General features: G+C 44.2%; 1 protein-coding gene across 2 annotated transcripts in view; it reads left to right on the top strand.

Annotated features, from left to right (window-relative positions):
• The window catches only part of NCAPD3 (non-SMC condensin II complex subunit D3), a 63,607-nt gene that overhangs the window by 25,070 nt on the left and 14,331 nt on the right, over window positions 1-24,206 (top strand). For both annotated transcript variants that reach the window (XM_087875670.1, XM_087875669.1), the window contains exons 15-25: window positions 3,259-3,393; window positions 5,411-5,631; window positions 12,462-12,653; window positions 14,113-14,210; window positions 14,973-15,088; window positions 15,546-15,653; window positions 16,382-16,496; window positions 16,600-16,707; window positions 16,948-17,186; window positions 18,120-18,199; window positions 23,138-23,275. In XM_087875670.1, coding sequence (XP_087731796.1) covers window positions 3,259-3,393; window positions 5,411-5,631; window positions 12,462-12,653; window positions 14,113-14,210; window positions 14,973-15,088; window positions 15,546-15,653; window positions 16,382-16,496; window positions 16,600-16,707; window positions 16,948-17,186; window positions 18,120-18,199; window positions 23,138-23,275 — 1,550 coding nt within the window. The remainder of the gene's footprint in view (window positions 1-3,258; window positions 3,394-5,410; window positions 5,632-12,461; window positions 12,654-14,112; window positions 14,211-14,972; window positions 15,089-15,545; window positions 15,654-16,381; window positions 16,497-16,599; window positions 16,708-16,947; window positions 17,187-18,119; window positions 18,200-23,137; window positions 23,276-24,206) is intronic.

Here is a 24,206-nt window from a genome sequence, read left to right as displayed (position 1 = left end):
CAGTCTCCTGGTCTCTAGGCCAGCACCTTCACCACTGCACCATTATATAGTAGCTACAATTTTTCATTGATTTGTGCCTAAGGGTGGGACCAGAATTCACAGTCCTGGTCTCTAGCACCTTCACCACTATGCCATTATAGCTACAATTTTTCATTGATTCATGTCTAAGGGTGGGACTAGAACTCCCAGTCTCCTGGTCTCTAGGCCAGCACCTTTGCCGCTGCCCCATTATAGCTACAATTTTTCAATTGATTCATGCCTAAAGGTGGGACTAGAACTCCCAGTCTCCTGGTTTCTAGGCTAGCACCTTCGACACTGCCCTATTATAGCTACAATTTTTCAATTTATTCGTGCCTAAGGTTGGGACTAGAACTCCCAGTCTCCTGGTCTCTAGGCCAGCACCTTCACCACTGCACCATTATATAGTAGCTACAATTTTTCATTGATTCATGCCTAAAGGTGGGACTAGAACTCCCAGTCTCCTGGTTTCTAGGCTAGCACCTTCGACACTGCCCTATTATAGCTACAATTTTTCAATTGATTCATTCCTAAGGGTGGGACTAGAACTCCCAGTCTCCTGGTCTCTAGGCCAGCACCTTCAACACTGCCCCATTATAGCTACAATTTGTCAATTGATTCGTGCCTAAGGATGGGACTAGAACTTCCAGTCTCCTGGTCTCTAGGCCAGCACCTTCGCCACTACCCCATTATAGCTACAATTTTTCAATTGATTCGTGCCTAAGGGTGGGACTAGAACTCCCAGTCTCCTGGTCTCTAGGCCAGCACCTTCACCACTGCCTTATAGTTACAATTTTTTATTAATTCGTGCCTAAGGCGGTACTAGAACTCCCAGTCTCCTGGTCTCTAGGCCAGCACCTTCGCCACTGCCCCATTATAGCTACAATTTTTCAATTGATTCGTGCCTAAGGGTGGGACTAGAACTCCCAGTCTCCTGGTCTCTAGGCCAGCATCTTCAACACTGCCCCATTATAGCTACAATTTTTCATTGATTCGTGCCTAAGGGTGGGACTAGAACTCCCAGTCTCCTGGTCTCTAGGCCAGCACCTTCAACACTGCCCCATTATAGCTACAATTTTTCAATTGATTCGTGCCTAAGGGTGGGACTAGAACTCCCAGTCTCCTGGTCTCTAGGCCAGCACCTTCACCACTGCCTTATAGTTACAATTTTTTATTAATTCGTGCCTAAGGCGGTACTAGAACTCCCAGTCTCCTGGTCTCTAGGCCAGCACCTTCGCCACTGCCCCATTATAGCTACAATTTTTCAATTGATTCGTGCCTAAGGGTGGGACTAGAACTCCCAGTCTCCTGGTCTCTAGGCCAGCATCTTCAACACTGCCCCATTATAGCTACAATTTTTCATTGATTCGTGCCTAAGGGTGGGACTAGAACTCCCAGTCTCCTGGTCTCTAGGCCAGCACCTTCAACACTGCCCCATTATAGCTACAATTTTTCAATTGATTCGTGCCTAAGGGTGGGACTAGAACTCCCAGTCTCCTGGTCTCTAGGCCAGCACCTTCACCACTGCCTTATAGTTACAATTTTTTATTAATTTGTGCCTAAGGCGGTACTAGAACTCCCAGTCTCCTGGTCTCTAGGCCAGCACCTTCGCCACTGCCCCATTATAGCTACAATTTTTCAATTGATTTTTACTAGCCTTATATCTCTTTGTGCTCCCTTGGTCGACCAGTTGGAGGCCAAGTATCTCAGTTCGGTGTTTGTGACTCCACTCCCATTTTATTTTTTTAAACCCTTGCAGTATTCTGGCTTTGGCTGCCGTTGAGCAGAGTTAATGGTTAAGGTTTAAAGCCTGCTGTTCCATCACCTGCTAGAGAATAAATCTGGAATCTCTGCAAAATGCAGATGTTCATTACTGAAATTGCCACCATCCTTCTTCTCTCTGCCTCCTCTTCATTTACTCCGTAATTTGTAACTAAAGGTGTATAAATTCATAACCGGCGTTCCTCGTGGGCCATATGTCTAAATCAGCCCAATTGTTCTCTTATCGATATCAAGAATTCCCCTCCCTGGAAGTGACAGTGAGTGAAAAACGATGGGTGGGCGGAGTGAAATGTGACCTTAACTTAGGCAAGTACTGTCTCTCCTGCCGAGAGATTTATTACTCGGTAATGAAAGTCGTAAGCTTGAATAAATCACTTTTAAACATTTAAACCCTCCCGTGTTTAGAATATTTATAGGGGTATAATGAATTTGGATGGCGAGCTAATGAATGAGCACTCATCTGAATGCAAAGTGGCACAAAATCCTGGTTTCCCTGAATATTGTAGATTTCGCTAGTTTATTTTACGGCCTTGATGCAGCCCCTCCCCCACAATTGGCAAGAAAGAGAGGTGGCCATTATAAGGGCTGTGGAATTATATATCAGCAAGAGCTTTGTTCCTCTTTCGATCATCAAATTTTACAACTCACTATATTGCCAATCTTTGGCAGTGCTTCTCTCTTTGTCTATGGAGATTCTCAGTCATCCAGGTCATGGTTATCCCAAAGGCAGGGGTGAAATCCAGCAGGTTCTGGAGAATCGGTAGCGGAAATTTTGAGCATTTCGGAGAACCGGCAAATACCACTTCTGGCTGGCCCCAGAGCGGGGTGGGAATGGAGATTTTGCAATATCCTTCCCCCAGGAGTGGGAAGGGAATGTTGATTTTGCAGTATCCTTCCCCTGGAGTGGGGTGGGAATGGGGATTTTGCAGTATCCTTCCCCCAGGAGTGGGGTGGGAATGGAGATTTTGCAGTATCCTTCCCCAAAGCACCTTTGGGACAACCATGATCTGGATGACTGAGAATCTACAGACTTCCAAGACTGGAAGTTTTTAAGAAGATATTGGATAGTCATTTATCTAAAATGATATAGGGTGTAATGATATCCTGAACTGTGGGACAGCAGGTTTCCTGAGCGGGGAGTTGGACTACAAGACCTCCTTACAGAAGTCCTTTCCAACTTCTTCTGTTATTCATAGAATATATGTAAAGATGTCAATTTCTCTGGCTCAGATTTCCTATTGTCCGTATACCGCACACTCCATACAAAACGAGAGCCAGATTTGAAAACAGCTTCCTATAGTTTGGTGTTTTGTGTCTTCTGCTCTGAGTTGTATTCCAAGATCAGCTTTTTTTTCCAACTCTTTGGGTTTCTATCAAAAATGGCTACAGCTGAGGAAAACGTATCCTATTGATCCCTTTCCCATCTCTACCTCTTTCCCTCTGTTGTTTGATGTCCAGGTGTTGACCAGCATTTTGAAGCACACCGTGGTCCCGTGCACCTCAGAAGACCTGTCCACCGTCCAGGATCGTTGTCGTGATCCGGCTATCTCCGTGAGGAAGTTAGCGCTGCAATCTATTACGGAGCTCTTACAGGTAACGGGGTAACTTTTGACCCCTTCTAAGCCTTCCCTTCCCCCAAATCCTAGGACAGTGATGGCTAATCTTTTTGCCACCGCGTGCCAAAAGCGGGGATTGTGAGGGGGGGTGTCGCATGCACGCGTGCCCACACCCATAATTCAATGCGCGCACCCCCCGCGCATGTGCACATGACCCCCTCCCCGCACTCCCCCCCGCTTTTGGCATGCGATGGCATGGTGGGATTGGAAGGCCCATTTTTTGCCCTCCCCAGGCTCCAGAGACTTTCTAGGAGTCTGGGGAGGGTAAAAACTGCCTTCCCCACCCCCTTGGAGGCCCTCCGGAGGCAGGAAACAGCCCATTTCCCGACTTCCGGTGGGCCCAGAAGGCCTGAAAATCAGCTGGCCAGCCCGTGTATGCTTGCTGGAGCTGAGCTAGGGCAATGCCCAAGGATATGGCTCCGCGTGCCACCTGTGGCACGCGTGCCATAGGCTCACCATCACGGTCCTAGGAGATTATACTAAATCCTTGGAATTTGGGACCCAGAGCCCCACCACTGGCCCGGCCAGGGGATCTGGCAGCAGATTCGGACAATGAGGCAGTAGGGGAGGAACATGGGCCAGTCCTGGAGTCTGGGGAAGGCTCTGCGTCAGAGGCAGAGATGGGGCCAGGGCCATAAGACTGGTATCAGCTGCCTTTGGACATCAGTGAGGCAGACAAACATCTGGAGCCTGTTCCCAGTGTGCGCATGCGCAGAGTTGCCAGACGAAGGGAACAGCTAAAGAACAAGGGTCGACTTGGGAGTAAGGCCACAGGTGGACGATGAATGGCCCCACCCAGAGGGAATAAAAGAAGAGCGAAAGGGGAGTGGAGTTTGCAGGAGACAATTCGTTCATTCCTGCATTCTTGCCAAGTATTGCGGGCGTCTGAAAGACATCGGCCTGGCCACTCTCCAAGCCTGATAAAGGTCGGTAATTGGGAACTATCTTGAAAGACTGTGGGAGAGGAAAGACTTTGCTGGAGAGGAATTCACTGTCAATTAAATAAAAGGGGTTTTTGTCCTGACGAGGACTTAGCTTCGTGGCTTGGGGACGCCTAGGTCAAAACACTAGCTCTGTTGAAGGCCTCTTTAAGTTTCTTCAGCTACTGTGCATTTTTTTAAAAAATTTTTATGTCTTTTATTTTTAAACGTTCTTTTGAAGTTGCACCCTGCCCAAGGTCATAGATACGAGGTGGGCATTAACAGATTAATAGAGTTGGAAGGGACCTTGTAGGTCATCAAGTCCAACTCTCTGCTCAAGGCAGGAGACCTTATACCATCCCGATCAAATAAAGGAATGAATTGATCCGTTAATCCATACTATTGCTGATCTCTGCTTCTAATGATTCTGGCTCCCAGAGATGTATGACTCAACACTGGTCTAAGAAGATTCACTTCCTGCAGTAGTTTTTTTCTATAGGCTTTTGGCCTCATCCAGCATGGCTGCCAAGAAGATTCTAGAAAGAGTGCAGAGAAGAGCAACGAAGATGATTAGTGCACTGGAGGCTAAAACATATGAAGAACGGTTACAGGAACTGGGCATCATGGCTAGTCTAGTGAAGAGAAGGACCAGGGAAGACATGATAGCAGTCTTCCAATATTTGAAGGGCTGCCACAGAGAGGAGGGGGTTTTTCAAAGCACCCGAAGGCCAAACAAGGAATAATGGATGGAAACTGACCAAGGAGAGATTCAACCGGGAAACAAGGAGAATTTTTCTGACAGTGAGAACAATCAACCCATGGAACAGAAGTTGCCTTCAGAAGTTGTGGGCGCTTCATCACTGGAGGCTTTCAAGAAAAGATTGGACTGGGGTCTCCTGCTTGGGCCGGGGGTTGGACTAGATGACCTACAAGGTCCCTTCCAGCTCTTAAATCTCAGCACGATTCGCCACGTGCGAATAGGCGGGCCGTATAAATTTCCAAAAATCAAAATAAAATAAACCCGATTGGCCAGCCGAGCTTTCTAACCAGCGTCTCTTCTCCTTCTTCTTACAGTCACAACCGAAGAACCTTCTGATGCAGAAGGCTTGGCTCACGGGCGTCATCCCCGTCGTTATGGACTGCGAGACCTCTGTGCAGGAGAAAGTCCTGGAGTGCGTGGATCACCTCTTGCTCCAGCAAATGAAGCCCTGCCATAAATTCACGCATCAAGACAAGGACCAAGTGCTGGCTTGGGATCTCCTTACCTTGCTCACAAAAGAGAGTCAAGAGCTGAGGTAGGGTTTCTAACGTCTGGCTGAGCCCAGAAGCCTCCCCCTCTAATCATAGGCACAATATCTCAAAGCTGCTATTTTTTTAAAAAAAATATATATTGATTTTCTATTAAATACATTTTTTTTTAATTTATTTTTTTAATTTATGCCGCCCTTCTCCGGAGACTCCGGAGGGCGGCTTACAATGTGCTCAGCAATAGCCTTCATCCTTTTTTGTATATTTATAAAAAGTCAGTTTATTGCCCCCACAAACTGGGTCCTCAATTTACCTACCTTAGAAAGGATGGAAGGCTGAGTCGACCTTGAGCCTTGGCGAGATTCGAACCTGCAGTAATTGCAGGCAGCTGGTCTTAATAACCAGCTTAATAACAGGGTGCCTTAGACCACTGTACTACCAAGGCTCTTATTTCTTAGTGCTTAATAAACATAGTCTTGTCCTGGTATATAATTTGCTTAGTAATACGAATTTAACAATAAAGGACGCTGTGGCTCAGTGGCTAAGACAGTGAGCTTGTCGATCAAAAGGTCAGCAGTTCGGCGGTTCAAATCCCTAGCGCTGCGTAACAGAGTGAGCTCCCGTGACTTGTCCCAGCTTATTGCAACCTAGCAGTTCGAAAGCACGTAAAAAAATGCAAGTAGAAAAATAGGGACCACCTTTGGTGGGAAGGTAACAGCGTTCCGTGCGCCTTTGGCGTTGAGTCATGCCGGCCACATGACCACGGAGACGTCTTCAGACAGCGCTGGCTCTTCAGCTTTGAAACGGAGATGAGCACCGCCCCCTAGAGTCGGGAACGACTAGCACATATGTGCAAGGGGAACCTTTACCTTTACTTTACAAATGTACATTCTTTATCTGTACCCCTTTTTTCCAACCATTGGTAAAATAAATTCCATGCTTGCTAACATTCTACATCTTCTTTCCGTTTAATTTTCAATGTCAGTCTATCCCTTTCTGCACAATCTAGTATCTTCCTGAGTATCTCTTCATCTCGCGGTGTATCTTCATTTTTTCCAGTATTGTGCGAATATAATCCTCGCTGTCGAGAACCCTCTCTTCTAATCTTAACTCACAATGGATCAAAAGTGCTTTTTCAAGAGGCAGCTGGATTTCCTTTGTTTTTTTCCTTCCGCTGTGTCTCATTCCTTTTAGTCTCTTCCTACTTAATGACAAAAGTGAAGGCAAAAAACCCGCGACGCCTTGCTAAAAAAAACGAGAGCAGAAAGTTTCAGCATCGGAAGCTGAAAGTTGGGAGAGGGTCTAAGCTAAGTCCTCAAGACTGCTACTTGCCTGTCCTTAAGTGCAGATCTTTGCACTTCCTTTTATTAAGTTATAGAGCAGTGATGGTAACTGGAGCGCGCATGAACACGAAAGCTGTTCTTTATGGTTCTGTTGTGCGCATGCGCTTCGGCAATTTGCTCTCTTCCGGGTTCTGGCGCATCTATGCGCGCCGGACAGCTGGTCTTCCCACGAATCCCGGAAGAGCAGCTGGTGATGGCACGCGTGCCCACAGAGAGGACTCGGCGTGCCACCTCTGGCACATCTGCCATAGGTTCGCCATCACGGTTATAGAGTATTATAAAATGCCAGGAGCCTGGTTTAGCTCAACAGACAGAAGCACTGTAATTTAACACCAGCTGTCTGCAATTAAAGTAAGATAGAATCTCGCCAGGCTCAAGGTTGACTCAGCCTTCCATCCTTTCTAAGGTAGGTAAATTGAGGACCCAGTTTGTGGGGGCAATAAGCTGACATTGTATAAATATACAAAAGGATGAAGGCTATTGCTTAACACACTGTAAGCCGCCCTGAGTCTCCGGAGAAGGGCGGCATATAAATCAAATTTAAAAAAAAAATACAAAATTCAAAAGTAAATAGAAGAGCAGTAGGAGGAGGGAGGGGAAAGAGAAGTGAGGAAAGATGGGGGCGGGAGAAAAAGAAGCATTGACTTCCGACTCTTTTTGGTACAGTAAAATAAGGCGTTAACATCAAATCACAGCTTTTTGCTTTTCCATAATAGTATAAGCAAGTCGTTTCTGTAAAGATCCATCAATCTAATCTGGAAAACCCAAAGTCAAGAGTTATATTCTTTTCCACGTCAAGGACGAAGTCCAGAAGCGGTTTCCATGTGGAAACAAAAGTGCTTACAAAAGTACTTAAGGGTGTACTCACTTTTGTTGCCAGCAGTTTAGACATTAATGGCTGTGTGTTGCATTATTTTGGGGAGACAGCACTGTTATACAAGCTGTATACTCAATATTTTTAGTATCTTTTATTTTATGTACACTGAGAGTGTATGCACCAAGAGAAATTCCTTGTGTGTCCAATTATACTTGGCCAATATAAAAAATCTCTTCTCTTCTCTTCTCTTCTCTTCTACTCTACTCTACTCTACTCTACTCTACTCTACTCTACTCTACTCTACTCTCTTCTACTCTCTTCTACACTACTCTACTCTACTCTACTCTACTCCTATTCTATTCTATTCTATTCTATTCTATTCTATTCTATTCTATTCTATTCTATTCTATTCTACATTGTAGCCAAGTGTCATTTCTTCGGTGTTGTCCCATGGAAAGGTATACTTAAATATTTACAAAATGTGAGGGGGTGTACTCACTTCTGGGACATACTGTATGCTCTTTCCTTTAATCAAAGTGGTCAGCTTTGCCATTTCAGCCAACTCCCCTCAACTTCTGCAACCATTCTTCCACATGCTAGGAATCGATGTGTCCTTCCATTTTTTGGGCAGATCCTTGTTTTTTTTTTAAATCAACAAAAATGGCTATATGCTAATTAGAAATTTCCCTCCCTCCTTCGGAGAATATCCATCTTTACTGAGCTCAGCTTGTTTCTCTGCCTGCAACTCCAAGCATTTATTCCATGCAGGGTGGATAAAAATCAATGATTTTTTTTAAAAAATCAAAAAATATTTTTTTTGATTTAAATCGGATTTTTTTGATTTTTATCAAATTTATTTTAATAAAAAACTTTTGGGGTAAAAATCTATCGTAAGATAGTTTTCTATTTAAGATACATAAATAATTTAGTTTATTCAGCATGAAATGGAGCTTAGCTATGTAGCATGAGGCTGTATATTCTGCAACACTGGGACTATCGGTGAGTCAACAGCGGGTCAAAAGAGTAGCAGAGATGACAGTTGCTCTTTAAAAAATTATGATTTAAATCGAGTTGATTTAAATCAAGCCTTTTTACTAGTGATTTAAATCATGACTTAAATTGTGATTTAAATCAACTCGACTTAAATCAAATGCTTAACGCATTGTAAACCGCCCTGAGTCTCCGGAGAAGGGCGGCATATAAATAAAAAAATTAAAAAAAAATTAAATTAAAATCCACCCTGATTCCATGGTCACTCTCTCTCTCTCTCCCTCCCTCCCTCCATCTCTCTCTCTCTCTCTCTCTCTCTCTCTCTCTTTCCTCCCTCCCTCCCTCTCTCTCTCTCTTTCTTCAGCTTTTACAGGAAGCAAAATAAGGGGTGAGGTGCCGTTTCTGGAATGACAGGAACATATGCTGAATTAAAAACAGCGTCTGTTTATTAGTCAATAGCGTGTAACAGCTTCTGAAATAGAACATGTTGTGTTAGGATGGCTGATACCATCAAACCAATCCTAATTTTGGCCCGTGGATGAGACACTTGGAATTTTTAAATTGCCTGGGAGGTTTTCTGAATCATTTCAATATTTTTCGCCCTATTTTGAGACAAGTGAAAATGTACACGGGAGGAAGACAGTTTTTTTGGCACGGAGGAATAACGTTTTTGAAGTTTAAAGGGTCACATGGGTGACGCATGAGAAAGATGAAGGAACTAAATCCAGATATTGCTTAGTCATGAAAAAAAAAAAGCGTAGAAAATGTCTGACATGCCAAAATTTAATTTCGGAGCCTCGGGTTTCAAAATCTGCTTTTTGTTAATCTTTCGGTTAAACTGATAAACAGATTGTATAAACGTTGCATATTACTTTGAAGAAGGCTCTGGTAATCTGTGTGAATAGAATAGAATAGAATAGAACAGAACAGAACAGAATAGAATATTGGAATGAAGAGTAGAGTAAAGTAGAATAGAATAGAATAGAATAGAATAGAATAGAATAGAATAGAATAGAATAGAATAGAATAGAATAGAATAGAATAGAATAGAATAGAATAGAATTGAATTCTTTATTGGCCAAGTGTGATTGAACACACAAGGAATTTGTCTTTGGTGCATATGCTCTCAGTGTACATAAAAAGAAAAGATACTTTCGTCAAGAATCCTAAGGTGCAACACTTAATGATGGAATGGACCAGGGGTGAAATACTCCTGGTTTGGACCGGATTGCCCGATCCGGTAGCGATGGCAGCAGGTGGTTCGGAGAACCGGTAGCAAAAATCCCTGTCCCTGCCCCCCCCCTCCATTGCCCAGCTGAGCTGCACAATCATCAAAGGCTTTTTTTTTTTTTAATTTTAAAAAGCATTTTTTTTCTACAACCTCTTCGGCCGAAAAAAATGCTTTTAAAAGTTTAAAAAAAAAGCCTCTGATGATCGCGCGGCTCAGCTGGGATCGTCAGAGGCTTTTAAAAGCTTTTTTTTTTTTACAACCTCTTCAGCCCAAGAGGTTGTAGAAAAAATGTTTTTAAAAGAAAAAAAAAGCCTCTGATGATCAGGCAACTCAGCTGGGATCGTCAGAGGCTTTTAAAAGCATTTTTTTTTTTACAACCTCTTCGGCTGATTTTAAAAGTAAAAAAGAAAAGTTGCCCACGCCCACCCAGTCACATTATCCCGCACCAAACTACACCCACAGAACCAGTAGTAACAAATTTTACGTTTCACCACTGGAATGGACCCTTCTGTAGTTCTTTGCACCTTGGCCCAGAGAGATTAAAAAAAGCTCCTGCCTTTGTTGTAAATTAAATTAGACTCCTGTAGTTTGTAAACCATAAACTTTGAATAGCATGCATTAGCAATAGCACTTAGGTTTATATACCGCTTTGCAGTCCTCTATGAGCGGTTTTACAGAGACAGCATATGGCCCCCAACAATCTGGGTCCTCATTTTACCCACCTCAGAAGGATGGAAGACTGAGTCAACCTTGAGCTGGTCAGGATCGAACTCCTGGCAATTGGCAGAATTAGCCTGCAATGCTGCATTCTAACCACTGAAAAGGAAGGAAGGAAGGAAGGAAGGAAGGAAGGGAAGGAAGGAAAGAAAATAGCAATAGCACTTAGATTTATATACCGCTTCACAGTGCTTTCCAGCCCCTTCTAAGAGGTTTACAGAGTCAGCATATGGCCCCCCAACAATCTGGGTCCTCATTTTACCCACCTCAGAAGGATGGAAGACTGAGTCAACCTTGAGCTGGTCAGGATCGAACTCCTGGCAATTGGCAGAATTAGCCTGCAATGCTGCTTTCTAACCACTGAAAGGAAAGGAAAGGAAAGGAAAGGAAAGGAAAGGAAAGGAAAGGAAAGGAAAGGAAAGGAAAGGAAAGGAAAAGAAGATAGCAATAGCACTTAGACTTACATACCGCTTCACAGGGCTTTTACAGCCCTCTCTAAGTGGTTTACAGAGTCAGCCTCTTGCCCCCAACAATCTGGGTCCTCATTTTACCCACCTCAGAAGGATGGAAGACTGAGTCAACCTTGAGCTGGTCAGGATCGAACTCCTGGCAATTGGCAGAATTAGCCTGCAATGCTGCATTCTAACCACTGAAAAGGAAGGAAGGAAGGAAGGAAGGAAGGAAGGGAAGGAAGGAAAGAAAATAGCAATAGCACTTAGATTTATATACCGCTTCACAGTGCTTTCCAGCCCCTTCTAAGAGGTTTACAGAGTCAGCATATGGCCCCCCAACAATCTGGGTCCTCATTTTACCCACCTCAGAAGGATGGAAGACTGAGTCAACCTTGAGCTGGTCAGGATCGAACTCCTGGCAATTGGCAGAATTAGCCTGCAATGCTGCTTTCTAACCACTGAAAGGAAAGGAAAGGAAAGGAAAGGAAAGGAAAGGAAAGGAAAGGAAAGGAAAGGAAAGGAAAGGAAAGGAAAGGAAAGGAAAAGAAGATAGCAATAGCACTTAGACTTACATACCGCTTCACAGGGCTTTTACAGCCCTCTCTAAGTGGTTTACAGAGTCAGCCTATTGCCCCGCAACAATCTGGGTCCTCATTTTACCCACTTCAGAAGGATGGAAGACTGAGTCAACCTTGAGCTGGTCAGGATTGAACTCCTGGCAATTGGCAGAATTAGCCTGCAATGCTGCATTCTAACCACTGAAAAGGAAGGAAGGAAGGAAGGAAAATAGCAATAGCACTTAGATTTATATACCACTTCACAGTGCTTTTCAGCCCTCTCTAAGCAGTTTACAGAGTCAGCCTATTGCCCCGCAACAATCTGGGTCCTCATTTTACTCACCTCGGAAGGATGGAAGGCTGAGTCAACCTTGAGCCCATCAGATTCGAAGGAAGTCTGAGCTGCAGTACTACATTCTAACCACCAGGGCTCCTAGTTACATTCATTACATCCATCCGACATTAGGATTTATTAAAATAAGCTAGCTTCATTAATCAAACTCTTTTCATGCATCTTAGTTAAAAGAAAAGGTGGCAGTTTCTCTGGACAAAACGAACAGCAAGCTAATGGAGTTTGGCTTTCTGGCAATGGTGAAATTCAGTGACCGTGGCATCCACCGAATGCAAAAGGCCCTTATGATTGATTGTTCTCTCTTTCTCTTTCTTTCTCTCTCTCTCTCTCTCTCTCTCTCTCTCTCTCTCTCTCTCTCTCTCTCTCTCTCTCTCTCTCTCTCTCTCTCTCTCTCTCTCTCTCTCTCTCTCTCTCTCAGCCGCTATTTAAGCAAAGCTTTCCACATTTTGGCTCAGAAGAACAAATTCTCCTCTTCGTTCATTAACGGCGTCATTTCCCATACCGAAACCGAGCGTGCCGCGGCTGCTTGGATGTTATTGGCAAAAGTGGCTGGTTCCTCACCCAAGTTGGACTATTCCAAAATCATTGATGCCTGGGACAGCATCAGCAGGTGAGTGAAAACTCCCACGAAAGCGGGAGTGAGCATATGGCTGGAGTTAAATATGGCAATCAAGTGCTTCCTCTGGTTTTGGCCTAACACACAGGGCTCCAAACCTAGAGACTGTCAACCCTGAAGCTGACCTGACCGAGGCCATTTTGAGGCTTTAGTGTTGCCACGCTGGAGCTGAGGGATAGGGAGAGGGGGAATAGAGATAGCTGGGGTTTTATTGTTGTGGCCCGTCAGTGGCCTGTGCAGTTAGTAGCTGATTCCGACAGTGAGGAGGCTGGTGTAGTGTTGCGCCAGCAGCCTGTGCAGCTGGCGCTCAAGTCGGACAATGAGGAGGCTGGAGAAGATGTGGTGCCAGAGGCGGGGATTCAGCCAGGGCCTTCAGAACCTCCAGAAGCTCCCATAAGTGAAGAGGAGGAGGAGCCTCTTCTCGATGCACGAGCGCGCAGAGCTGTTAAAAGGCAGGAGTAGCTCCTCAGGAGGAGGTCTCCTCGAGAGTAAGGCTTGAGGCTAATTGGCCACTCCCCTAGCCTATTTAAGGAAGGACGACGACTGAGGCAATTTGCAGGAAACAACTTCGTTCATATTCCTTCGCGTCTTGATTCCAGAAACGTTTGATTCGGCTCTTGTTTATCACGTCAGTTTTCCTGCAAATTGCTTCTGGGCATTCTGCCAGCCTCAGTAAGATTACGGTTATCTGAAATACTGTGCCTCAGAATTGAGTTATTATTCTTTGGATTCTTGTTGGCTGTTCATGAAGTTAAATTAACAGCCCTTGTTCAGAAAAGACTGATTTAAACTGTACTTGTGTTCAAACAACTACTAAGAAAGCTCATTAGTAGTCCTTAATTAATAAACTAAGGTTTGTATGGACTTTGTGTGTGCTGCGTTCTTTGGGGTCCGTAGCTGGGGCAGAATATTTATAGCCAAAACAGAAGACTTTCTCCTTGAAACCAAGGACATTCCCACAGGTGGTTGGAGAGAGGAGAAGTGAAGTTACCAGGCAACCGGACGATGCCTTGATTGGACCATGTGACTGATTGTTTGGGGAAGGGGAAAAACTTTTACTTTTAATTGGGTGAAAACCGCGGGAACATTCAGAGTCGGTTTTCACCAGCCTGGGCCAATATGATATATCCAATAAAACTATTCTTTGAGGAATCTACCTGCCTCGGAGTTCTGTTTGCTATGGGTGTATTACTTGGAACCCTGACAGCGACTTTAAGACTTGTGGACTTCAAGTCCCAGAATTCCTCAGCCTGGCTGTAGAATTCTGGGAGTTGAAGTCCACAAGTCTTAAAAGTTGCCAAATTTGGGGACCCCTGGCCTAGTATGTTGACCCCAGCCCTTGGTTTACGGCCCAGAGTCAAATGAGCCACGGCACAACATATGAATCTAGTTGCTTTCATTCATTCATGAGAAGTGGGATCATTCATCATTTCATTCTTCTCCATTGTTCCAGACAGCCCGAAGCCAACCTGGAGACCATGGTGCACATCCTCAGCGTGATTGGAAGTGTTGCCAGACACCTGCCTAGCAGCACCCAGAGCAGGCTAATGAGTGAGAACTCACTAAACAGTCATTTGGGAGGGTACTTTTTCTTGTGGTCCGCCGGCGGCCTGCAGAGCTGGCAACAGATTCGGACAGTGAGGAGGCTGGGGAGGAACATGGGCCAGTCTGGAGTCTGGGGAAGGTTCAGACGAGGGCTCTGCGTCGGAGGCAGAGAGGGGACCAGGGCCATCTGGTAGTTATGTGCTGCCTCCGGAGCCTCTGGAATCTGACATCAGCGAGGCAGAAGAACAGTGTGAGCCTGTTCCCAGTGTCCGCATACGCAGAGTTGCCAGAAGGCAAGAACAATTAAGGAGAAAAAGGGTGACTCAGGAGTAAGGCTTGGAGTTGATTGGCCCCTCCCATAAGGAGCAAACGGACATGAGCCTTTGCAGGAAGCAATTAGTTCATATAGTCAATTCAAGCTCAGAAGTCCGTTTGACTCTGTGCTAAGTTTGGCCTTGCAAAACTAATTGGCAATTAGGTCTCTGGCAGCATTTGGGGTGCTTATCAACATTACCCTGAACGACTGTGTCAACTCAAGCAGACATCTGTCGGAAACTTCCCAGACTGTTTGTGAATCGTTACGGGCTGTGAATGACCATAATTCACAGCCGTCTCAACAAAAGAGGTTTTTTGGAGACTAAAATTGTGATTTATGCTTTAGAACCCTTTTCTGGAAGCAACTCTTATGCAATCTTTGTGGTGAGGGGGAAGGGCTGTCTATGCCCCCCAACACCCATTTGCTCAGGGGGGTTTGGCCTTCTTTTGCAGATGATCTCAAATGTTGGCTGCAGGACTTCCGGTGTCCTTTGGAGGCGATCAGCTCAGCTATCGAAACTCTGCAGAAGCTTAGCCAGGCCGTCACAGATGCCCCAAAGGAGATGCAGGTGAGACTCGCCGAGTCTTCTTCAAAAACTGTGGATGTTTTGTCCCAAAGGTGCTTTGTTTTCAGGAGGCAACTGGGACTTCCTTGTTTTTTTTCTTTTGAAGACGTTTCGCTTCTCATCCAAGAAGCTTCTTCAGCCCTGACAGGATAGTGGGGAATGGAAGGATTTATTCTGTCTGTATCCTTACGATTTATATTAATTGTTTCCTGGTATGATTTGATTGCTTATTTGTACCCTATGACTATCATTAAGTGTTGTACCTTATGATTCTTGATAATGTATCTTTTCTTTTTATGCACACTGAGAGCGTATGCACCAAAGACAAATTCCTTGTGTGTCCAATCACACTTGGCCAATAAAGAATTCTATTCTAATCTAATCTAATCTAATCTAATCTAATCTAATCTAATCTAATCTAAAAATTTACTGAAATTCCATCCACATCATGTTTGAACAGGAGCTGCTGAACAACATGTGTGGAGATCTTTTACCGACCTGTGAGCAATACATCTCAAAAATAGTCCTCAAAGAATTTGGCACGGAACAGCTGCAAGAGGACCTCTTGGTAAATAAAATCAGCGGGGTTGTGAGTGGTTAAACTCTGAATATCAAATCTGGGGGTTCAGCCAGCCCACCAGAGGAAGCCTTAATAAAAGATTGGTCAAGGCAACCCCTTCTTTCCATTTTTTTTAAAAAATTTGATTTATATGCCGCCCTTCTCCGGAGACTCAGGGCGGCTTACAATGCGCTAAGCAATAGCCTTCATCCTTTTGTATATTTATACAAAGTCAGCTTATTGCCCCCACAAACTGGGTCCTCAATTTACCTACCTTAGAAAGGATGGAAGGCTGAGTCAACCTTGAGCCTTGGCGAGATTTGAACCTGCAGTAATTGCAGATAGCTGGTCTTAATAACCAGCTTAATAACAGGGTGCCTTAGACCACTGTACTACCAAGGCTCTTTAGCTAGACTTTCACCGAATCATCATCATCATCATTTAATGATCCTATAATCCCTTATGGGATGGAGTCTGGGCAATTGAATGGAGCTAGCAGAGCCTTTTAATGGCCGGATGCCTTTCCCATTGCCAGTGCAGAGTTTTGTTTAGCAGTTACATTCTCAGTATGCCCCGAGAGAGAAATATCTGCCTCTACCGAACTCACAGCCTCTTGATTGGGAGGCGAGAGCTCCACCTCTAAGCCACCGCACCACTCTTAAGACTTTCACCGAATAGTATTTTAATACCCATTGTAGGATTCTCTTTCCGGTTGATGGCTTTGTTTCGTTTGGCAGGTGAGGCACCTCTTCACCTTGGGTGAGATTGCGCAGCTCTGTCCAGCCAAAGTGGACAAACGCGTCTTCTTGTTGATCCAATCCCTCTTGGCTAGTCCTGACAACATGGAACAGTGTAAGCTCTTCCTCCTCCTTCGGATGACCACCTTGCAGAGGGCGTGGCCTGCCTCCTATCCCCCAAAGTCCTTTCTTTATTCTCTGTGTGTGTTGTCTTTTAGTGTCCAGCCCTCCGGAGAATGAGGACCTCCCGGTGTCTCAACCGTTGTCGCAATTCCAAGGCTCCGTGATGCCTTCTACAGTCAGAGCACATGCCTTCATTACTCTGGGTAGGACACCTAGGCATTTTTTTTAAAAAAATTGATTTATATGCCGCCCTTCTCCGGAGACTCAGGGCGGCTTACAATGCGTTAAGCAATAGCCTTCATTCTTTTGTATATTTGTACAAAGTCAGCTTATTGCCCCCACAAACTGGGTCCTCAATTTACCTACCTTAGAAAGGATGGAAGGCTGAGTCAACCTTGAGCCTGGCGAGATTCGAACCTGAATTTTACATTTCACCCCTGCAGGAAAGCTATGCCTGCAGCACGAGGACCTGGCGAAGAAGTGCATCGCGGCCTTGGCTCGCGAGCTGGAGGTGTCCAAGGACGTGGCCATCCGCAACAATGTGGTGATTGTGATGTGCGACCTCTGCGTCCGCTACACCACCATGGTGGACAGGTATATCCCCGACATTGCCATCTGCCTGAAGGATCCGGAGCCATTCATACGGAAACAGACGCTCATCCTCCTTACGAATCTCTTGCAGGTGAGGGGAAAGCAGAATGTCGGAATTTAAGCTTCTTCATTGTCTAGATTGGGCGTGCTCAGGTTTCAGGAAAATGTAGCACAGGGTGTTGAATTCATATTTTGTTGTTGTTAGTCGCAAAGTCGTGTCTGACCCATCGCGACCCCATGGACAACGTTCCTCCAGGCCTTCCTGTCCTCTACCATCCTCTGGAGTCCATTTAAGCTCACACCGACTGCTTCAGTGACTCCATCCAGCCACCTCGTTCTCTGCTGTCCCCTTCTTTTGCCCTCAATCGTTCCCAGCATCTTCTCTAATGAGTCCTTCCTTCTCATTAGGTGGCCAAAGTATTTGAGTTTCATCTTCAGGATCTGGCCTTCTAAAGAGCAGTCAGGGTTGATCTCTTCTAGGACTGACCGGTTTGATCTCCTTGCAGTCCAAGGGACTCACAGGAGTCTTCTCCAGCACCAGAGTTCAAAGGCCTCCATTCTTTGGTGCTCTGCCTTCCTTATGGTCCAACTTTCACAGCCATACATTGCAACTGGGAAAACCATCGCCTTGACTATACGCACTTTTGTTGGCAGGGTGATGTCTCTGCTTTTTAGAATGCTGTCTAGATTTGCCATAGCTTTCCTCCCCAGGAGCAAGCGTCTTTTGATTTCTGCTTCCGCTTTCACCTTTCAGCCCTAATCACAGGGTGCTACATTTTCATTAGGAACAAAAACCTGGAATTCACCTTTCCTAGCATGGACTCAGGACAATCGTCCAGTTAATTCAAAGATGCCATCTTTGAAAACCTAAAAAAAGCTTCCGAAAAGGGGAAGGTGCAGGGGGGGGTTTGAGGAAACGTTTACGGCTTTGAGCAAATGTACATATATATATATATTGTAGGGAAGACAGTATCCACCTTTTCTATCCAAAGGGCTAATTGTTGTGCTGTTTTGGTTTGATTAGGAAGAATTTGTGAAATGGAAAGGCTCTCTCTTCTTCAGGTTCGTCAGTGTTCTGGTGGATCCCAATCCAGAAATTGCCAGGTAAGGAAGGTTTTTTGGGAAGTTGGTAGGGTTCGAAACTTGGTGGTGTCTCCAATTCCTTCTGAAAATCTGGCAGAAGGTTCCAGCTAAGCCTTTTGTCCTTCAGGCGGTTTTTAGAAATATAGATCTTCAGTTTCTTTTTTTTTTTTCTTTCTTTCTTTCTTTCTTTCTTTCTTTCTTTCTTTCTTTCTTTCTTTCTTTCTTTCTTTCTTTCTTTCTTTCTTTCTTTCTTTCTTTCTTTCTTTCTTTCCTCCCTCCCTCCCTCCCTCCCTCCCATCTTTCTTTCTTTCCTTCCTTCCCTCCCTCCTTCCTTCCTTCCTTCCTTCCTTCCTTCCTTTCTTTCTTTCTTTCTTTCTTTCTTTCTTTCTTTCTTTCTTTCTTTCTTTATTTCTTTATTTCCTTCCTCCCTCCCTCCCTCCCATCTTTCTTTCTTTCCTTCATTCCTTCCTCCTTTCTTTCTTTCTTTCTTTCTTTCTTTCCTTCCTTCCTTCCTTCCTTCCTTCCTCCTTTCCTCCCTCCCATCTTTCTTTCTTTCTTTCTTTCTTTCTTTCTTTCTTTCTTTCTTTCTTTCATTCTTTAATTCTTTAATTCTCTTAAGTCTTGCATGCGTTAGGGTGCTAGAGAAAGCAGACATTATCTTATTAAATCAAGTCAAATATCTATTACAGTCATAAACCAGATAACTCTCCTTCCTCCCTCCCTCCCTCCGTCCCTCTCCTTCTCTCCTCTCCCACATCCTCCTCTCCTTTCCTCTCCTGCATCCTCTCCTCTCCTCTTCAACAAGAATTCTTAAGCCCTCTTCTCTAGAGTGATTAGTGAGACTGGGAACATCTTTCAAGAAACAAACAATTTTTAAAAACGCTGACGATACAGGGAGCCAACTGACTTTTCCTTTCTCCACAGTGTCTGAATTTAGGATGATATTATCCCATATCTTTCCAGCAGGGGGAAGTACAGCATTATATCGTTCGCCTTCGCTTGGCTGAAATCTAGTTTAGATTGGTTGCGTTTGATTAAAAAGCAGAAGGCGTTGATACCCGCTGTTTTATTTATGCTCGGGATAGTTCTTTAAACAAACACTTGGCAACTGTACTTGTAGGGCTTTTCAGTCCATTGTGTAAACTTGCATGAAAGTACAGTAAAAATAACAATGGTTCCAGATTGTGCGGGATTCTGTGTACAGAAAGAGGAGGAGAATGCATTTTCCACCGTGGCACGTGCCACTATTTTTAAAGGAATACCCAAGTATGAAGAACGGTTGCAGGAACTGGGCCTGGCTAGTCTAGTGAAGAGAAGGACCAGGGGAGACATGATAGCAGTCTTCCAATATCTGAGGGGCTGCCACAGAGAGGAAGGGGTCAAGCTATTCTCCAAAGCATCCAAAGGCCAGTTAAGGAACAATGGAAGGAAACTGAACAAGGGGAGATTCAACCTGGAAATAAGGAGAAATTTCCTGACAGTGAGAACAATCAACCAATGGAACAGAAGTTGCCTTTGGAAGTTGTGGGAGCTTCATCACTGGAAGCTTTCAAGAAGAGACTGGACTGCCCTTTGTCAGAAATTGTGTAGGGTCTTCTGCTTCAGCAGGGGGTTGGACTAGATGACCTACAAGGTCCCTTCCAACTCTGTTAATCTGTAAACTGTAACATCAACGGGGGAAAACCAGTTTCACTTAACAACCATATGACTAACTTAACAACGCAGCAAATCACTTTCAATAGTTGCAAGGAAGGTCGTAAAATGGGGCAAAGCTCACTTAACAAATGTCTCGGTTAGCGACAGAAACACGGGGCTCAATTGTGGTTGTAAATCGAGGACTGCCTGTATGAACCTTTCGCCCAATAAGATTTAATTTTCCTACTTCCCTTTTATGTTCCCTCTTGCAGATTCACTCTCCTCACTTCAAAAGTCTTGTTTATATACAGTAGTCGCCAAAATTGTGGAAAACCTTTTGGGAAAAGTGTATTTTTGAGGTTTGATGGCTAATAGCACCATTTTTTTTTTTTTTTTTTTTTTTGAGTTTCAAGATAATCCTATTTCACTGCTGGAATGGCCTGGGAATACCCCAGACCTTCACCCAATTGAAAATCTATGGAGCCAACTAAAGAAACTTGCTAGTCAGAAGCAACCCAGCAATAAAACCCAGTTCATAGAAGCCATCATTCAATCTTGGTTTCACACTATAACAGCTGCAGAACTAAAAGACTTGATTCACTCCATGGGAAGACATTGTAAGGCCGTAATTCATGCTAAAGGTTACCCAACGAAGTATTCACTGACATGGGGATCATTTTTGTATATCTCTTTTTCTACGTGTTTCACTTTTCTTCTTATACTGTAACTGCTATTCTAATAGCAAATCCTTCCTAAAAGTTATTGCATTACATTCTTGATTAAATTATTTTTCCACTGATGTATAATTTTATGGTACTACTCCAAAAAAAAAAAAAAAAGTGGTGTTATTAGCTAGTTATAGAAAATACATTTTTCCCAAAAGGTTTCCACAATTTTGGCCGCTATTGTAATTAAGTTAAATCTGTAGCCATGAACATCTCCTCTGAGGAACTATATGTAAAAACTACCCAGCTGAGAATGGGAATATTTTTCAATAAAAGTCCACACATTGGGCTGCGAACAGGGGAAAAAAATATGCATTTTCTTTCTCTTTAAAAAAAACAAAAAACAAAATCCTAAATATTGAGGTTCTGAGATCAGACTCAAGGCAAGTAGACTCGGTTCTTAATAAGATTTAGTTATCGTGAGTGACTAGTTAATTACCTCAAACATTGTAATTACTGACGGTGTTTACTGTTCTATGGAGTTATTTCTCCCTTTAATTATGCTGGATTATAATTAGAAGGAAAATTGTAGGATGAGCCCTCAAAGCTTTTGCTAAGGAGTTCAGGGTAAGGGAAGGGCACCGAAACAGGCTGCCTGGTTTTTAAGAACATTTTAAGCAAGGCGATTCACTGGAGGAGATTTTCCGAACTGGGAGAGGAGAGATCTCAGGTTTCAACACAGCTCTGATTTATGGTTGCTTTGGTGTCACGCCAGTGGCCCCCCACCCTCTTAGCATTGTGCCAGCATCCATAATAATAATAATAATAATAATAATAATAATAATAATAATAATAATAATAATAATAATAATAATAATAATAATTTTATTTCTATACCGCCCTTCTCCCGAAGGACTCAGGGCGGTGTACAGCCAATTTAAAAACACAAGACACAACAATGATTAAAAATTAAAATAATTAAATAGATTTGGCCGGTTTAAAACCCCAAAAATTTAAAATACCCCAATTTAAAATCATTATGTTGATAGCGCGGCCTGGCGGAACAACAGGGTCTTCAATGCGCAACGAAACACCCGGAGGTCGGAGATCTTACGTATTTCCGGGGGCAGTTCATTCCACAGGGCTGGGCCTCCCCCTGGGTGTCGCCAGCCGACATAACTTGGCCGATGGCACCCTGAGGAGACCCTCTCTGTGGGAGCGGACTGGCCGGTGGGAGGCTACTGGTGGCAGAAGTCGGTCTCGAAGGTACCCAGGTCCAATGCCATGGAGCACTTTAAAGGTGGTAACCAACACCTTGAATCGCACCCGGAAGACCACTGGGAGCCAGTGCAGCTCGCGCAGGAGGGGTGTCACGCGGGCACAACGAGTTGCGCCCATAACCACCCGTGCGGCCGCATTCTGGACCAGTTGCACCCTCCGAGTGCTCTTCAAGGGGAGCCCCATGTAGAGAGCATTACAATAGTCCAGCCAGGAGGTGACAAGGGCATGAGTGACCGTGCGCAATGTAGAGAAGAGTCTGCAGCTTTTGTTTGTTTATTTATTAATTAATTAATTAATTAATTAATTAATTAATTAATTACATGTATTTATACCGGAATACCGCCAATAGCCTCCCACCGGCCGGTTCGCTCGCACAGAGAGGGCCTCTTCAGGGTGCCGTCGGCCAGACAACGTCAGCTGGCGACCCCCAGGGGGAGAGCCTTCTCTGTGGCGGCACCTGCCCTCTGGAATGGCCTACCCCCCAGAGATACACACGATACCAGGCCTCCGGACTTTTCATCGGACTCTGAAAACACATCTATTTCATCTAGCCGGGCTGGCTTGACCCCATCCTTGCGGTTTTAAATTTGAAATTGGTTTTAACTGGGTTATTTTAAATTGATGGCCAACATTATTTAATGTTTTTTAAACTGCTTTTAAATTTTATATGTTGTGTTTTACCGTGGCTGTTCACCGCCCTGAGTCCTGTTGGAGAAGGGCGGTATACAAAATAAATAAAATAAAATAAAATAAAATAAATAAAATAAATAAAATAAAATAAAATAATAAAATAAAATAAAATAAAATAAAATAAAATAAAATAAAATAAAATAAAATAAAATAAATATGGCACCATTCTCCCGAAGGACTCAGGGCGGCGAACACAAGTTAAGAAACAAGTACAATAAAATCCCATTTTAAACCAAATAACTAATTAATAATAATAAAATCCGGAATCAGAGTCAGCCTATTTGTTTGAACAGCCAAGTCGTCAGGTCCCGACGGAAGGAACAGAGATCAGGAGCTAAGATAAGTATCTTAGTTGATACTTCATGGGAAAAATTAAGCGGCTGACCGTGTTAAAAAAAATAACAACAATCAGGATTTCACATCCAATGGTCCAGTAATATTGGATTCCCTGAGTGATAGTGGATTCCAGAGGTGGTATTCAGCAGGTTCTGACCAGTTCTGGAGAACCAGTAGTGGAAATTTTGAGTAGTTCGGAGAACCGGCAAATACCACCTCTGGCTGGCCCCGCCCCCATCTATTCTCTGCCTCCTGAATCCCGGTTGATCGGGAGGAAATGGGGATTTTGCAGGAACCCGGACAGGCGTTTTCTTCAGTGCTGTCATTTTCTTGGCCCTTCTTCCCTCTCCAGCTTCGTCAGGTTCTGCTTGGTGCATCTCCTCCTCAAAAGGAATCCGGTCATGTTTTCTCAGCACTTCATCGAATGCATCTTCCATTTCAACGGCTACGAGAGGCACGAGAAGTACAACAAGTTCCTCCAGAGCGAAAGGTCGGTGAATATGGTTTATTTGCATCCTGCCTTGCTTTCTTTTTACAGATAACTCGAGGTGGCAGACATACTTTCCTCTTCCTATTTTCCCCACAACGACAACTTTTGTGAGGTGGGTTGGGCCAAAGTCAACCAGTTGACTTTCCTGGCTGTGGCAGGACTAGAACTCACAGGCTCCTGGTGATTGGCCCAAAGTCACCCAGTTGGCTTTCACAGCTAAGGCAGGACTAGAACTCAGAATTTCCTGGTGATTGGCCGAAAGTCACCCAGTTAGCTTTCACAGCTAAGGCAGGACTAGAACTCACAATCTCCTGGTGATTGGTTCAAAGTCACCCAGTTGGTTTTCATAGCTAAGGTAGGACTAGAACTCACAATCTCCTGGTGATTGGCCCAAAGTCACCCAGTTGGCTTTCACAGCTAAGGCAGGACTAGAACTCACAATCTCCTGGTGATTGGCCTAAAGTCACCCAGTTGGCTTTCAAAACTAAGACAGGACTAGAACTCACAATCTCCTGGTGATTGGCCCAAAGTCACCCAGTTGGCTTTCATGCCTAAGGCCGAACTACAACTCACAGCCTCCCACTTTCTAACCCGGTGCCTTAGAAGAAAATCAGTCTGGACCATGCATGAGAAGAAAAGGGCTGAAGCTGGAGACAGATGAGAAGCCTGGGGACAGGAGACATTCTCTGATTCTAGAGAAGAGGGCTTTTGAGGTAGCTCAGAGATCACAGTTCTTTTTAGCTGAGAATCAGGGTTGAATCTTTGAATGGGGGGCCCCAGGCCACACTCTTAAGAACTGGTGGGGCCAGGATGGAACCTTCAGCTGAATTGAAATGGAATTTAATACACTGAATACTGTATTTTTTGGACTATAAGATGCACCGAAGTATAAGACGCACCAAGATTTCAAAGAGGTAAACAAGAAAAAAAT

The sequence above is a fragment of the Pantherophis guttatus genome, chromosome 9, assembly GCF_059756535.1.
Source record: "Pantherophis guttatus breed Tessera chromosome 9, ASM5975653v1, whole genome shotgun sequence".
Classification (NCBI taxonomy): Eukaryota; Metazoa; Chordata; class Lepidosauria; order Squamata; family Colubridae; genus Pantherophis; species Pantherophis guttatus.
Note: the sequence above shows the minus strand (reverse complement) of the source record. Positions and strands in the feature narration are given on the sequence as shown.